The 17,505-nt window shown below is 40.5% G+C and overlaps 1 protein-coding gene across 1 annotated transcript in view; it reads left to right on the top strand.

Moving 5' to 3' along the window:
* The window catches only part of ass1 (argininosuccinate synthase 1), a 97,573-nt gene extending 83,082 nt beyond the window's left edge, over positions 1–14,491 (top strand). The window contains exons 12-15 of the mRNA XM_061926658.1: positions 838–969; positions 5,758–5,914; positions 14,157–14,222; positions 14,304–14,491. Coding sequence (XP_061782642.1) covers positions 838–969; positions 5,758–5,914; positions 14,157–14,222; positions 14,304–14,352 — 404 coding nt within the window. The 3' untranslated portion in view covers positions 14,353–14,491. The remainder of the gene's footprint in view (positions 1–837; positions 970–5,757; positions 5,915–14,156; positions 14,223–14,303) is intronic.
* The last annotated feature ends 3,014 nt before the right edge of the window (positions 14,492–17,505 follow it).

Genomic DNA, 17,505 nt, shown 5'->3' with positions numbered 1-17,505 from the left:
CTATGCCCAGACGCAGATGAGGAATAATCTCCCTTTTATTTATTAGTATTATTTTATTCTATTTTTATTTTATTATATATTATTATTATTATTTACATTTTTATTTTTATTTTATTATTATTATGTTGTTTTTTTTTATACAGTATATATCATTTATTTTATTTTATTTTATTTATTTATTTTTTTCTCCCTCTCTCTCCTTTTCATCCCGTCTGTCTGTCTCTGGCCTCGAATGTGTGTGTGTGTGTGTGTGTGTGTGTGAGAATGTGTCTGTCTTTGTCGTCTTACTTATTATATAATTGTGCCATTTGTCCCTCGTTGGTGGGACCTGAGTGGGGTGGGAGGGTGGGTGGGTGGTTTGGGTTTTAAGGGAAAGGGTGTGAATAATTTACTGACTGTCAAATTGTACTGTTTCGACTTGCACTTTTTTCTGTCTATTTGAAAATGCCAATAAAAAAAGTTGGAAAAAAAAAAAAAAAAAAAAGTATTGGAAACTCAAGACAGCCATGACATTATGTCCTTTACAAGTGTATGTAAACTTTTGACCACGATTGTATATATGGTCAATTAAGTCAAAATATTCAGATAAAAAGGTACTGTAATTGTATTTCCAGGATAAAATCATAATATTGTGATTTTAAAACGGTGTAATATTAGGAGGAAAACTTCCACTTTTAAAAATACAATATGTTATTCTCTCCCAAAAATATGCCTTTTTCTTCACAATATTCTAACTTTATCCTCATAAATGTACACCTTTTGAGAGGCGAAATGCTCAAAAATTGGATTCGAGTGCTGTTTGATTTAAAAACAATACTTTGCTTAATTGTTTGTCAGGGATATATGAAACCCCGGGTGGTACGATCCTACTGAATGCCCATCTCGACATCGAGACCTTTACCATGGACAAAGAGGTGCGGAGAATCAAGCAAGGGCTCGGCATCAAGTTCTCCGAACTGGTCTACAATGGTGAGTCACTCAGATATGAAATCATACTTCTTTCTATCCCTTTATCTAGCTCGGAGTGTGTGTGCCTCTGTGCGTGCGCGTGCGTGCGCGGCTCAGGTGTCTTAATCCTCCCTTCTGCTCCGTCTCCAGTCTCCTCTGCACCTTCATCCACATAATAGGATCAGCGCCATTAGAGACTTGACTACTCGGCCACTTCAGTTATACCCTCCAGAGACAGGAAGCAAACACAAACACGCTCATTAGGGTGTTACCTTCAGAAGCAGGCCAGAGATTAAACCCATTGGATTTAAAACATTAATATCTCAACACACAGAAAGCCGTGTGTGTGTTTCCCATTACTGCAGTATTTAGTTTCCCCCTGAGACTTTGTATCTTTGTCCTTCAAAAACAAAGACGTTCAGGGTTAATTTGGACAGCTGAGAGATGGATTATCACATAAAACAATATAACAAGTGCAATATGTAAAATGCTCGTTTTTCCATGAAGACCCTTCGGGCATCATATTTGTTGTTATATGGCGAGCAAAAATAGACAAATTACCTAAATTGAATAGTTTTTTTTAGACAGGGGGATTTTGTCTTTGGACAGACGATGAGGTGGAGGTCAGGTGCTGATCATAGGAGGACCCCCGCTGAGTGGTGCAGGACCTCCAAACAAATGCAGACAGGAGACTCCTCCATCTGTCTCTCAGACAAGGACAGGGGGTTCAGAATTAAAGCTATTAATTTCTTCAACTCCACCTAAACCATCTTCACGTCTTCTACTGATCAAACTACACGCCATGTACAATTTGGATGCATGTATTTGTTGTTGAAGGTAGGAAACAACACAATAGATACAATAGACCAGACCTGGGCAAATTAAGGCCCAGGGGCCGCATGCGGCCTGTTAAGCTTTTCAATCTGCCATCGTGATGTGCAGTGATGTTTTCAAATGACCGTACGTCTTGAACTATACAAAGTATTTCAATGGTTAGAATCTGCGCTTTTGCATCATATACCATATTTTCTGCACTATAAGGCGCACCTAAAAACCTCCAATTTTCTCAAAAGCTGACAGTGTGCCTTATAATCCGGTGCGCCTTATATATGGACCAATATTGAGCCACAACAGGTCTCGCAACCCCAGCCTCTATTCTATGCGCCTTATAATGCTGTGCGCCTTATATATGAACAAAGTTTTAAAATAGGCCATTCATTCAAGGTGCGCCTTATAATCCGGTGCGCCTTATAGTGCGGAAAATACGGTACTTGTAACTATGGTAATCTAAGTCACAACAGCTCAGATGAGGCACCAAGCAGTGTGGGTGGGGAGCGTTTCCACAGAGTGGTTCCAGAACGGCCTGCCTGAAATGCGGGTGTCAGCGACAGACTCGGAAGGAGATTTTTACAACAAAGTTCTAAAGCTTAGTGATGTATCAGATTGTAGTGTGTTGTTTTTTTTACCCTTTACGTTCATATTTCGCTGTGTTTGTTGCATTTTGGGGCGTTTCGCTTGATTGTAAAATATGTCGAGCAAGAGTGGTACGACGTAGGGATGGGCGATATAACCTTTTTTTAATATCTCAAGACTTTTTAGGCCATGTCACGATATACGATATATATATCTCGATATTTTGCCTTAGCCTTGAATGAACACTTGATGCGTATAATCACAGCAGTATGATGATTCTATGTGTCTACATTAAAACATTCTTGTTCATACTGCATTAATATATGCTCATTTTAAACTTTCATGCAGAGAGGGAAATCACAACTAAGTCAATTTACCAAAACAGTATTTAGTAAACAGTTATTAAGCAGTGGCACAAACATTTGTCATTTCAAAACAGAAAGTACAAGATTGTCAGAGACATTTTAAAACAAGCTATGAGTGCACTTTTGTGCATGATGTCACTAAGATGACATATCAAAACAACACTAAATTAAAGTGCTTTTTGTACAGGACGCCATTACAATAGTTTAAAATAAATAAAGTGCACTTTTGTGCATGATGTCACACAAGATATGAGCTGCATAATAGGAAATCAAATCGCTATGTGGTAGGTTCCTGCGGACATTATCTCCTTCTGTTGTTCACTATTTTTTTCATACGGTGTTGATGTGGAAATGCTTGCCTCTGCATTTTGTTGGTGTGGCACCGAACAGAGATGTTGACATGCGGAGTTTCAAACACTCTTCATTCTCTAGCGGGTGACTTTTCAAATGATGCTACATATTAGCAATAATGCTACTTTTTGTAGCAACGCCCCAGACTTGACAAATTACGGTTGTCTGTTAAACATGTTCCCGCTTGAAGCCAAACCACCGCCAGACGCTGTTTTTCTTGGAATTAATTCTTCCTTCATTTGTTACCAGATTCGCACCTTCTTTCTCTCATATTACCACTCGCACCACAGCTAACGTTACCCATGCCGCTACCTCTCTGCTCCGCAAGGGCGTATACATATGTGATGTATGTAAGAAGGTGCGCTTGTTTTATTGAGAAGGAGAGACAAGAAAGAGTGAGAAAAGCCTGTCGTCTAATGCCTGCAGCGATATATCGAGTATCGATATATCGCCCAGCCCTAGTACGACGTTGATATTTTGTCAGTATTCAGTGTTTTATCGTTCATAGTTAATATTGTAAATGCCACATTATTGTCATGTACGTTCTGGGTGTCTCATTCAGTAAAAAATTTAAAAATTCCATTCCGTTTTTTAAGGCGGTTTGTCATAACGTTTTTAGCTTTCAATCGGACATTATTGGGAGGTTTTGTAATAATGTTCCTAAAAATAGATATACTGGTCACCAGACACAATTTTTTCTCTAAATTTGGCCACCGAGTCAAAATAATTGCCCAGGCCTGCAGTAGACGCCATTCACCAATTAATGAGCGGGTGCCACTTGAATCGACGTTGCGCCTCAAATAGACTCGCCTAGGTAATTGTACCTTTACAATGACTAAAAGCACCATGTTTACTTTATGCACATCGTATGCAGCGTTGAGGTGACATTTGTGTATATTGTAGCGTCCCGGAAGAGTTAGTGCTGCAAGGGGTTCTGGGTATTTGTTCTGTTGTGTTTATGTTGTGTTACGGCGCGGATGTTCTCCCGAAATGTGTTTGTCATTCTTGTTTGGTGTGGGTTCACAGTGTGGCGCATATTTGTCACAGTGTTAAAGTTGTTTATACGGCCACCCTCAGTGTGACCTGTATGGCTGTTGACCAAGTATGCGTTGCAATCACTTGTGTTAAAAGCCGTCAATGTTATGTGATTGGGCCGGCACGCTGTTTGCATGGAGGAAAAGCGGACGTGACCACAGGCTGTCCTCAGATCAGCATGCGGACCTGAGTGAGGACAGCAAGCGGCTGTTAAGGGGTGAAGATTTCAGGTGAGAGAGGACGCTAAAGGCAGTGCCTTAAAGGCACGCCCCCAATATTGTAGTCGGGGTGGAAATCGGGAGAATGGTTGTCCCGGGAGATTTTCGGGAGGGGCACTGAAATTCGGGAGGGTTGGAAAGTATGCTCTCGGGAGCCTTTTGGCCATGGGGAACAGCTGCTGGGTCTCTGCCACACCAGAGTCCGTTTGGAGAGACTGGAAGAGATGCGGATGAAGAGAAAGGGCTGCGGAGCTGGTGCTGAGCCCCGGGACGGACAAGCATCACAGTGTCTTGGCTGAATGAGCAGGTATCGGACACCTCGGCCTCCTTGGACGTATCCTCGCTCATCCATGCGGACTGGACACTAGCCGAGAGTTGGTGGAGTCGTCTCTCTTGGTTGCTTTGTTGGGTCTGCTCCTGTCTCTGGCCATGCGCCCCCCCCCCCCCCCCCCCCCAGCAGACGATGGCGTGGAACACCATTGTTTTACTTTTGTGGCCGTGTGTAGATGTGGCTGGTTGCATCAGCTCTGCTATTTTAATGTCTTTAATGTCCTTTGTGTTCTTTGATGTTTCCCTCTTACACACATGTTTATGTGTGCTATAGCTATGAGGTTTTTTTCCCCCTTGGCCTCAGTCTGGACTCCCTCTCCAGAGGCTCAGGCAGACTGAATATTGTTTTTGGCTCACTTTAAAAGTTGACAAATCGAAAAGTTGACAAAAAAGAGTTTTCTATATTTATATACTTATTTATATGTATATATATATATATACTGTATATACAGTATATATATATATGTATATGTATATATACTTTATATACTGTATGTGTGTATATATATTTACTGTATATACTGTATGTGTGTATGTATATATATATATATATATATATATACTTGTAATATTTGTACATATACTGTAATATTGTACATGGTAATTGGGATTTGTTATATATTGTATATATTATATAAAAATATAATATTATATAGCAGTATATATTATATACTGTATATATAATATGTAAATTTTACATATATGTTATATTTTATATTGCTATTATGGTACATTTTTAGTCTACCCTTTCCATCCTTTTTAACTGAGCTACTGTGTGGAACAATTTCCCTTGTGGATCAATAAAGTTTAAAGTCTAAGTCTAAATCGAGGTTGCACTGCAGAATGTTACAACTAAACATACTGATGTGTGATGTATTTATTCTGATACATATTATTGAATTGGGTTAGGTTGCTATGTGTATGTGTAGAAAAAAGTACAACACTTCTATTTTATAGTATTTGTGAAATTATTTAAAAAGGCATTTATGCGAATAAAGGCCTCACTCCTGATTGATGGCTGGTATTCTCTGCAGTTTTAAGTTAAAAAAAACAACAACAATATAAGGTAATTGTCTTTGTCTCTTCTCTCGCATCAGGTTTCTGGTACAGTCCGGAGTTTGATTTCGTGCGACACTGCATAGCCAAGTCTCAGGAGAAGATTGAGGGCAAAGTGCAGCTGTCTGTCTTCAAGGGTCAGGTCTACATCCTGGGACGAGAGTCACCTAAGTCGTTGTACAACGAGGAGCTGGTCAGGTGAGCATAGGAGAAGATGAAATGTCAGACACTGCTTGTTCACAAGTTGACAGATGTGTGGGGGCCTTTGGCCAGTTCTGGGCACAGTGCCGCCTTCCCAAACTTTCACTAGCCCACCCGTTGTCAGGTCAGTTTGCCCGGGTTCTCTTTACAACCTCCATCAACTTACTATACAGTCCCTGCTCGCACAAAGACATCAGAGAAGTCTCAAGCTTCGTTCCTGGAGGGCGGCCCTCGACCCCTACCCCTCCCCTCCGCCGCACCCCCGTGGCCTCCTTGCCGCGCTAACAGTGGGTTTGTTCAGTAGGGTGACCCCTGATGCCCCGTGGGCAGGCTGAGCACTGACCAAAGTAAAAAGTAAAAAAAAAAAAAAAAAACACACCATATGCCTTTCCATCCCCACTTGAGTCACACACACTCCACTTGTACCCTGGAGTCAGGGCGCTAATAGTGTATTGAGCCAAAGGAGCGAGAGATGATTTTAAAAGAGGAAAGTAGCAAAGTGTCACGCTTGTTAAGCAGGTCAGAGAGAGCCACGCTAAGAAACCCCGCCTCAAGTGGACTGACATTTCGTTTCTTACGCTGCAGAGGGAGTATTTTGTTCTGTAAGAGAAAAAAGTAAAAGGCATTGGATGGAACCTCAAAGATCTAACAAAATCCTTTCAGGGACGCCGGTTTGACCTCCGTTTTGCTTGGATTCCTCGGCTTTTCCCATAGGAACTAACAGAAAAATAAATCAAATTGTTGCCATCAAAACCTTTATTTACTGTGCTGACAATGTTTTAAAAAGCTTTCTTAGCAGCCATATAAGTGTAAAAAAATAATAATCAAGACATCAAAACAAGACACTTAATACAAACAAATTATTTAAAGTGTAACTGCATTTTTTGGGTGAATTTTGCCGATTGTTCCCAATCATTATGAAAGACATGATGACGCATGTATTAAAAAAAAAGCATTCTAAATAATAAATACCGTATTTTTCGGATTATAAATCGCTCCGGAGTATAAATCGCACCGGCCGAAAATGCATAATAAGGAAGGAAAAAACCATATATAAGTCGCACTAGAGCAGGGGTCTGCAACCCGCGGCTCCGGAGCCGCATGCGGCTCTTTGATCACTCTGATGCGGCTCAGCAGCTTACTTGCTGATTTTCCCGTGAGACTTCCGGACTTCAGTTTCTCTCGCAGAAAACTCCCCCGGGATTAATATTCACCGATTTTCACCCTTACAGCTATAATAAGGGCGTACCATGATGGTACAACATTTGGCGCCTTCTACAATCTATATCAACAGCGCGCTAGCCCAACACTTGTTATACATAACGTGTGTGTGTGACGATTGCTGATATACGCCTAGTCTCTTACGTGAATGAGATAAATAATATTATTTGATATTTTACAGTAATGTGTTAATAATTTCACACATAAGTCACTCCAGAGTATAAGTCGCACCCCCGGCCAAACTATGAAAAAAACATCTTTATTAAGGTTTTATATACATGATGTAAGTATATATGTAATGTAGTAACGGGCACATTTAATAACATTTAATATTTACGTATTTTGATCATTTTAAGCATACGCGGCGCATTAATTTAAAAAACGCAACATAACATTGTTTTGGGGTTTTTTTTCAACATCACTAATTACTACTCACTGCAGACTTCATGAGAGCTAACAAACACAATAAACATCACTTACTGTACAAGGTCTGCTCTCACTGCGATACCGACTGATAGAATGTTGTTATATTCCCATTTAGATGAAGAATGACTCATTGTTTATTGTTTGTTGTTTATTGAATGGATCCCCTTTAGCTGACGCCAAGGCGACTGCTAGTCTTCCTGGGGTCCATATAGGAGCATACAAAATAAAAATACAAAGAATACATGCATTACCAAACATTATTCTCATAATCCTCGCAAAGAAAAGGGGGGTGGAACCAAGCGTCTTTTTGTGTCGTTCTCACTATTTCCAGGTATAAATTAACTGTCAAAGTGTACTAACATGTCAGAATAAGTCCTCATCTTTCTACTATCCAGGTGAGAGGCATGATTTATGATCTGAATAAAGTTTGATGAACAAGGAAGCAGCTCATCAGTCGATGATGTCAACATAGGCACACAAGCTCGTGATCACGGCGCCGCTATAAATAGTTTGTCTGCGTTAGCGCTTATAATAACAATATCACGAATACTTGGTTAATATTCAAATCACGAAATGTAAATGGGGTATTGTTGGTGCGTTTTGGATGGTTATTTATTGGGTTATATGGGCGGAATAGAAGATCTCCCATTGGCTTTATTGTAAGCAGACTTTTATTTACTTTTATTTAGGAGTTAGAATGCCTACAGTGGAGCTAATGAGAGCCATGACGTCATTGTTTCTATTGCAATTATTTTGACCACAAAACTCAAATAACCATACGAAAAGCCTCAAAAATACTCCATTTACATTTCGTGATTAACGTTAAGGACCCATATTTAGCCGCGCATTGATCAGTGTTGCTATGTTTGCATCATCGGCTGGTGAACTGCTTTCTCGCCTCTGAGTTTGTGAAAAGTAATTCTAGATCTTAAATAATGCCTCTCTGAAAGAATGATGTGGACATAAACTGAGAAGTTGGTCAACTTTGACAGCCTTTACCCACCCCTTTTTTAAAGGGGAACATTATCACAATTTCAGAAGGGTTAAAACCATTAAAAATCAGTTCCCAGTGGCTTATTTTATTTTTCGAAGTTTTTTTCAAAATTTTACCCATCACGCAATATCCCTAAAAAAAGCTTCAAAGTGCCTGATTTTAACCATCGTTATATACACCCGTCCATTTTCCTGTGACGTCACATAGTGATGCCAACACAAACAAACATGGCGGGTAGAACAGCACGATATAGCGACATTAGCTCGGATTCAGACTCGGATTTCAGCGTCTTAAGCGATTCAACAGATTACGCATGTATTGAAACGGATGGTTGTAGTGTGGAGGCAGGTAGCGAAAACGAAATTGAAGAAGAAACTGAAGCTATTGAGCCATATCGGTTTGAACCGTATGCAAGCGAAATTGACGAAAACGACACGACAGCCAGCGACACGGGAGAAAGCGAGGACGAATTCGGCCATCGCCTTCTAACCAACGATTGGTATGTGTTTGTTTGGCATTAAAGGAAACGAACAACTATGAACTAGGTTTACAGCATATGAAATACATTTGGCAACAAGATGCACTTTGAGAGTGCAGACAGCCCATTTCAGGCGCGCTAAGAACATATATTTTTCCACGATTTCAGCACTCAGGTTAACCATACCTAAATAGACACAAAATACTGCATTACACAAGCCTACCCGAATGTACTCGAATGATTGAAAAAAATAAATGTTTTTAAGCTAAATTATTGGTAAACACAGTTTATGTATAATAATTTACGTAAAACCGCGAGTAATGAATAAAGTTTTCATCAATTAATATATTCTGTAGACATACCCTCATCCGCTCTCTTTTCCTGAAAGCTGATCTGTCCAGTTTTGGAGTTGATGTCAGCAGGCCAGGGAAGCTAGGGTCGATATTCTTCTCTTGATCATCTTCGGTGGCATAAGGGACGGTTGCCATCTCTGTCGTAGCATAGCTTTCGTCGGTAACAAACGACTGACCATTTCGTCGGCTTTCCCCACACCCTCGTATTTTGAACAAATTTCGTCCAATTTCTTGCCACTTTCGCATCTTTGGGCCACTGGTGCAACTTGAATCCGTCCCTGTTCGTGTTGTTACACCCTCCGACAACACACCGACGAAAGTGAGAAAATGGCGGATTGCTTCCCGATGTCCGAGAGCGAATAATAGAAAGGCGTTTAATTCGGCAAAATTCACCCATTTAGAGTTCGGAAATCGGTTAAAAAAATATATGGTCTTTTTTCTGCAACATCAAGGTATATATTGACGCTTACATAGGTCTGGTGATAATGTTCCCCTTTAACCCTTCACAAGAACTATGAGTCATTCTTCATCTAAACAGGAATATATCAACATCCTAACAGTTGGCATCCCAGTGACAGCAGACGTTGTACAGTAAGTGATAAATAATTTGTTTGTTGGCTCTCATGAAGTCTGCAGTGATGCCGTTGAAGGAAAAAGTGAACGTTGTGATGCGTCTATAAAATGGATGCGCTTCCTTATGCTTAAAATGAGCAAAATACGTAAATATCACATGTTACTATGAATGTGCCTGTTATTACATAACATATATACTTAAAGCACATATATAAAACAATGATGGAGGTGTTTAGAGGTTTTTTAGAGCGCTTTATAGGTAGAATAGACCAACTTCATATCGGCTTCATTGTAAGTGGATTTTTGCTCGCATATATTTACTAGTTCTAATGCAAAAAAAGGAAAGAAAAACATATTTTAGATTGTGAATGATAGGCAACATTCCAAAAAATGTGCACTTCCCCTTTAATGTGACGGTAATTCCTGTTGCATATATATTTTTTCAAACATTCTTTCTTGTCACTTTTGAGTGTAAAAATAACCGCTATGCAACCTAAAAACAACAAAACTCAAGTCGAACTAAAAATACGCTCAAATGTTTTGTGGCACTTAGTGCTGAGGTGTGTGAAATGGTGCAACCTCACTAAAAACACTTGAGTTTAACTGAAACATTTTTGGCATAATTGCAGCACAGTATAAAGTAATTTATTACAAAACTCATATCTTTACACTACAATGCTTAAAACTTCATTTTTAGGCTTAACGTTCCTACCTAAGGTCGTACGACTAAGGTGTTGGGTTTCCCTGTCTCAAAGTAGTCCTGAGGCCAACTGACAGATGGGCACAGAGGTTCTTCACAACTTGAAAAATGCTGATTCGTAATGGCTTTAATAGGCAGTAATATAATAACACTTTATTAATGGAGGCTGCAGAACTGCAAGTTGGCACACCCACATTTCACACTTGTATTGCAATATATATCGTGGATTAAATGGGTGTGGGTGGTTTAAAAATATATATATATTTGCGCTTATACTACATATTTTTTACCTACATTTCAGGTATTTCAAGCTTCAAAATATTTTTAAGAATAAAAATGGCTAAAATGAACTAAAGATATCAATACTACAGGAGTGTTGGCTATTTCATAGAGACCGAACCAATCAGATGGCGCTGTTGAATATCATGGCCACTGATTGGCTGATGCCCCCCAGGGAAGAAGAAAACCTCCACTCCCCACTCTTGCTGCAACTATAAATATTATCATCTCTCTATAAAATTGTTATAAATAAACCTCTGCATGACAGGTATCCTTATTAACATTAAAGAAAAGAAAAAAAAAGAAATATAGATCAACTTAGAACTAAAACTAAATGTATCTGTTTTTTTAGTCTGTAACAGAAAGGATTTAAAGTGCATCAATTTGCCTGATATTTTTAAAAAAAATGTTTAAACTGTAAACATTTTCTGACCAACTTGAACCATTTGATACTGAAAAACTAAATCAAGCACACGGACTGGTTGAATAAATAATAATGAATTTAAATTGAACAGCAACATTAACTCAGGAGCGAGCGCAATATAAAAAATACTTTAACTTACAAAACAAAAATTAATAAAATAATTTCTGCTGATTTGTTATTACCAAGCCAGGATTAATGTTCCCCGGGGTCACATGTGCGCCCCTCTATTTGAGAAGAACTGGCTTAACCACAGACAGCATTACTACTAAACGGATAAAGGTGACTATGCGGCTGTTATTTCATGTCTACAGGCCTCCTATATGTAAAATAACAAGCTATTAAAATATATAATATTCGATTTATCACTAATAAGTACTTTTTGGGGGAAATTAATTTACCACGGTCAGGCCCGGAACCGATTAACAGCGATAAACAAGGTTTTACTCTACTATATAAACATGGACCTGGTACAACGCCTTGTGGTCCCCCACTTTGGCAGAAATAGATTTGGAACATTATTTGCTGCAATTAGTTTGTATCTGTATTAGAGATGTCCGATAATATCTGCAGTCCGATATTATCGGCCGATAAATGCTTTAAAATATCGGAAATTATCGGTATCGGTTTCAAAAAGTATAATTTATGACTTTTTAAAACGGCGCTGTACGGAGTGGTACACGGACGTAGGGAGAAGTACAGAGCGCCAATAAACCTTAAAGGCACTGCCTCTGCGTGCCGGCCCAATCACATAATATCTACGGCTTTTCACACACACAAGTGAATGCAAGCATACTTGGTCAACAGCCATACAGGTCACACTGAGGGTGGCCGTATAAACAACTTTAACACTGTTACAAATATGCGCCACACTGTGAACCCACACCGAACAAGAATGACAAACACATTTCGGGAGAACGTCCGCACCGTGACACAACATAAACACAACAGAACAAATACCCAGAACCCCTTGCAGCACTAACTCTTCCGGGTCGCTACAACCTCAACCTCCTCATGGAGGGCATGTCCCAAATTCCAAGCTGCTGTTTTGAGGCATGTTAAAAAAAATTATGCACTTTGTGACTTCAATAATAAATATGGCAGTGCCATGTTGGCATTTTTTTTCCATAACTTGAGTTGATTTATTTTGGAAAACCTTGTCACATTGTTTAATGCATCCAGCGGGTCATCACAACAAAATTAGGCATAATGATGTGTTAATTCCACGACTGTATATATCGTTATCGGTTGATAATGGAATCGGTAATTAAGAGTTGGACAATATCGGATATCGGCAAAAAAGCCATTATCGGACATTTCTAAATTATACTAATTATTGTTTATTCAGATACCAGTAAGCTGCTATATAGCTATTCTTCCTAAGGTCCATAACATTGATAGTAAAAAACTAAACTGCAACATTCCATTTGTGGTACCTAATAAATACCAAAAATGAATTATAGTACAACCAATGTAAGTACCAATCGGGCAAATGTTACATATACAGATAATTAGAACTAATTGCAGGAAATAATGTTACAAATCTATTCCTGCCAAAGTGGGGGACCACAAGGCGTTGTACCAGGTCCATGTTTATATAGTAGTGTAAAACCTTGTTTATCGCTGTTAATCGGTTCCGGGCCTGACCGTGGTAAACTCATTTCCCCCAAAAAGTACTTATTAGTGATAAATCGAATATTATATATTTTAACAGCTTGTTATTTTACATATAGGAGGCCTGTAGACATCTCTACCACATACACACGTATAAGCTTGTTAAAAGGATTACAGGTACTGTATGAATGTACCCACAATATATAGCCTATGCTTGGGAATGATATACCTGGAAGCAGCATACATTTGCTGTTGCACAATGACTTACTGCACACACACACACACACACACACACACACACACAAACCCCCACCGACATCTCGCTGTTTCTCAGTAGGCAACAGTAAACGGCATCATTAACACAGTGGTAACACAGCCCATCACCGCACCCATCTGAGAGGGAAATGTCACCCTCCTCGCTGTCGGCTGGCTCGCCTCTCAATTAAACTGCAGGGTTTCTAAGAGCGATACACACACACACACACACACACACGCTGCCATATTTTCCAAAGCCACTCACTCATAATGGCGTTCAGGTGCCAGGCAGGGAGCCTTGTATTGAGAGTTGATGATTTAGTTGTCAGACTTTCTTTTTATAGTGTTTATCCTATCATTTGTTGGCAATTTCCTCTTTGGCTAAGTGCTCCCGAAGAATGAGAGTGAGAGGCGAACACCGGGTGTCGCGCCGAGGAGAGGACTTCGCCAGGCAGTGTATTAAAAGCACGGCAGGTAGAAAACTGCCGTAATTACACGGGCGCGCGGACACGCTCTTTTGAGCTGCGTGCACTCGGGGGAGATGACGATACGATTCCGATAGTTTGTTGGCGGCACAATCTGAATTGATTTAACGTCTTTTTAGACAGAAGGTTACAAATGTACTGGAGAATGAGGGCATCATAACTCCCGACTTGATATCATGGGATTGTTTTATGAAGAGCTTTATGTGCATCTTTTATCTGCGTGTGTACACAGCCTCTAATATCGATGTATTCAGTGCAAGCAACACCAAAGCGGGGCGTCAACAATCAATAGTCACATTATTTCCAAAGAGCACTTTATCAGTGATCCAGTTATCCCAGCAGTTAATGAGGCTTCACGTCTCGTCTGTTTACCGCTCTTCATCTAAACATTTCACTTTGGTTTGTCTCCTTGCGTCTTGTGTTGTGTTCCGTCGCTCCAGCATGGACGTGCAAGGAGACTACGACCCGAGCGACGCCTCGGGATTCATCAGGATTAACGCCGTCAGGTGAGCGCCCCCGCCAAGATGACCCACAACTATAGATGAGATCATCCAAACTAATTGACCCTAGCTCCGTTTACCCCGCAGGCTAAAGGAGCATCAGCGTCTGCAGGGCCTCTCCAAGACCAAGCAGTGAAGTCCACTGAACCACAAGTAATGCCTCGAAAACACCGACAATGTTATCACTGCCATGTAATATGTCAAAAATTAGGCTACAAGCTGGTATTCACATTCCTAATAATTGGTAAAATTATAAATAAAGGACCAAACAAGCACTGCGTTAGCATTTCGACTGTTTCTCTCAATGTGTTTTCTACTTGTACATACTGTAAGAAACATAGATACCCTAGATCAGTGTTTTTCAACCACTGTGCCGTGAGATACAGTCTGGTGTGCCGTGGGAGATTATGTAATTTCACCTATTTGGGTTAAAAATGTTTTTTACAAACCAGTAATTATAATCCGCAAATAATGTGCCATTGTTGAGTGTCTGTACTGTCTGGAGATCGGCAGACTTACCACGTTATACTCTTCCATATCAGTAGGTGGCAACGGTAGCTAATTGCTTTGTAGATGTCGGAAACAGCGGGAGGCAGGGTGCAGGTAAAAAGGTGTCGAATGCTTAAACCAAAAAATAAACAAAAGGTGAGTGTCCCTAAGAAAAGGCATTGAAGCTTAGGGAAGGCTATGCAGAACGAAACTAAAACTGAACTGGCTACAAAGTAAACAAAAACAGAATGCTGGACGACAGCAAAGACTTACTGTGGAGCAAAGACGGCGTCCACAAGGTACATCCGAACATGACATGACAGTCGACAATGTCCCCACAAAGAAGGATAAAAACAACTGAAATATTCTTGATTGCCAGAACAAAGCAGATGCGGGGAATATCGCTCAAAGGAAGACATGAAACTGCTACAGGAAAATACCAAAGAAAGAGAAAAGCCACCAAAATAGGAGTGCAAGACAAGAACTAAAACACTACACACAGGAAAACAGCAAAAAAGTCCAAATAAGTCAGGGCGTGATGTGACAGGTGGTGACAGTACACCTACTTTGAGACAAGAGCTATAGTGATGCATGCTTGGTTATGGTTTAAAGTCATATCCAACAATTGCGACAACGACTTTCTATTGTCAATATCGGCTGCTGAGTTTCATTTTTTAATTATTTCAGCTGGTGGTGTGCCTCCGCATTTTTTCAATGAAATAAATGTGCCTTGGCTCAAAAAAGGTTGAAAAACACTGCCCTAGATCAGGGATATTCAACAAAGCTAAGGACCAGGGGGCCGGACTTTTCCTCACTATGAATTTTATTTTGCATATTCCGAAGAACCAGTATATTTTGGTCTATTTATTTTGTCAGAGTTACAGTAGCCTCTGCTGTTGTTTAGGACCTTCTGCAAACAAGCTTGTCAAAAAACATCTTTATGACAGCACTCCAGTGTTTTTAAGAATCTGCTGCAAAAATGGTAGCCTCTCACAAGTTTTTGGAACCGAACTTGTGAGCCACCTGTTGAATAGCCGAAATTATGAAAAAGAGAGGACCTAGATTTGAATCTTGAGGAGCTTTACTAGTATACCGAATTTTTCGGACTATAAGGCGCACTTAAAATCCTTTCATTTTCTCAAAACTGTTATGGGTCGACAAGGGGGAAGGAGACGGCACGACAACAGAGGATCTAGCTCAACGGTTTTATTGAGCACTTGATGATTACCTGGGTTGTGTATGCTACTATGTGTGGAAATTAACCGTATGTAAATACTGGAGGGTTTGTTGGAGTGCGTGTTGGATGCGGCAGCGACCAAGTCCAGAGGGGGAGAAGCAAAGAGGTCCGTGGTCCGACCGGGGTCGTGGGGCAGGAGAGAGGCGTCCAGAAGTCCGAGCGTGGGGTCGAAGATCGGGGAAGGCAATCAAGGCCCGGGGGGAAGAGCAGCAGCAGAAGCGCACAGCTAAAGCTGAGATACGGAGGACTGTGGGGACAAGAGACGACAAGGACAATCAGGACAAGGCACGAGGGAGACAAGTGAGAGGAGTCAGAGGCGAGAAGCTTACTGTACACAGGGCTACGTTCCGACGAGGAGAAGTCAGCGGCGAGGCTCTTTATACTGTCGCTTCTCATTAGCTCCAGGTGCGTCGATTGCAGATTGCCTCCGGCTGTGGCGGCGCGTGGGCGCGGTCTGCGCAGCGAGCGCGGGGGCGTGTCTAGTAACAAAAACTCAACGGTGAGCCTTGTAACACGGTGCGCCTAATGTATGAAATAATTTCGGTTGTGCTTACCGACCTCGAAGCTATTTTATTTGGTACATGGTGAAATGATAAGTGTGACCAGTAGATGGCAGTCACACATAAGAGATACGTGTAGACTGCAATATGACTCAAGTAAACAACACCAAAATGTTATATGTTCCATTGAAAATATAGAACATTACACACGGTGCTAAAAAATCGTATCAAAATGTTTTAGTACGACTTTGGTAAGCTATGAAGCTGCACTGCTTGATGGATTGTACTGTGCTTCAACATACGAGTATTATGTGTACAAGGCAGTGTTTTTCAGTGTACCGTGGGAGATTATGTAATTTCACTTAATTGGGTTAAAAATATTTTTTGCAAACCATCCCATCCATCCATCCATCTTCAGTAATTATAATCCGCAAATGTGCCGTTGTTGAGTGTCGGTGCTGTCTAGAGCTCAGCAGAGTAACCGTGCAATACTCTTCCATATCAGTAGGTGGCAGCAAGTAGCTAATTGCTTTGTAGACTAAAAATAAACAAAAGGCGACTGCTGTTAAGAAAAAGCATTGAAGCTTAGGGATGGCTATGCAAAACAAAGCTAAAACTGAACTGGCTGCAAAGTAAACAAAAACAGAATGCTGGACGACAGCAAAGACTTTCAGCGGGTGGAGCAGACGGCGTCCACAAAGTGCATGACAGTCAACACCAAAATAGGAGCGCCAGACAAGAACTAAAACACTACACACAGAGAAAACTCAAAAGAAGTCACGGCATGATGTGACAGGTCGTGACAGTACACCTACTTTGAGACAAGAGCTATAGTGATGCATGCTTGGTTATGGTTTGAATTTATATTCAACAATTGCGAGGACGACTTTTTACTGTCAATATCGGCTGCTGAGTTTAATTTTTCAATGTTTTCTGCTGGTGGTGTGCCTCGGGATTTTTTCAGGGGAAAAAATGTGCCTTGGCTCAGAAAAGGTTGAAAAACACTGGTATAAGGTAAGACGTATTATCTGGCGTTTTGTTTCGCAATATTATGCAAAAGAAA

Source organism: Nerophis lumbriciformis, linkage group LG32 (assembly GCF_033978685.3).
Source record: "Nerophis lumbriciformis linkage group LG32, RoL_Nlum_v2.1, whole genome shotgun sequence".
Classification (NCBI taxonomy): Eukaryota; Metazoa; Chordata; class Actinopteri; order Syngnathiformes; family Syngnathidae; genus Nerophis; species Nerophis lumbriciformis.
Note: the sequence above shows the minus strand (reverse complement) of the source record. Positions and strands in the feature narration are given on the sequence as shown.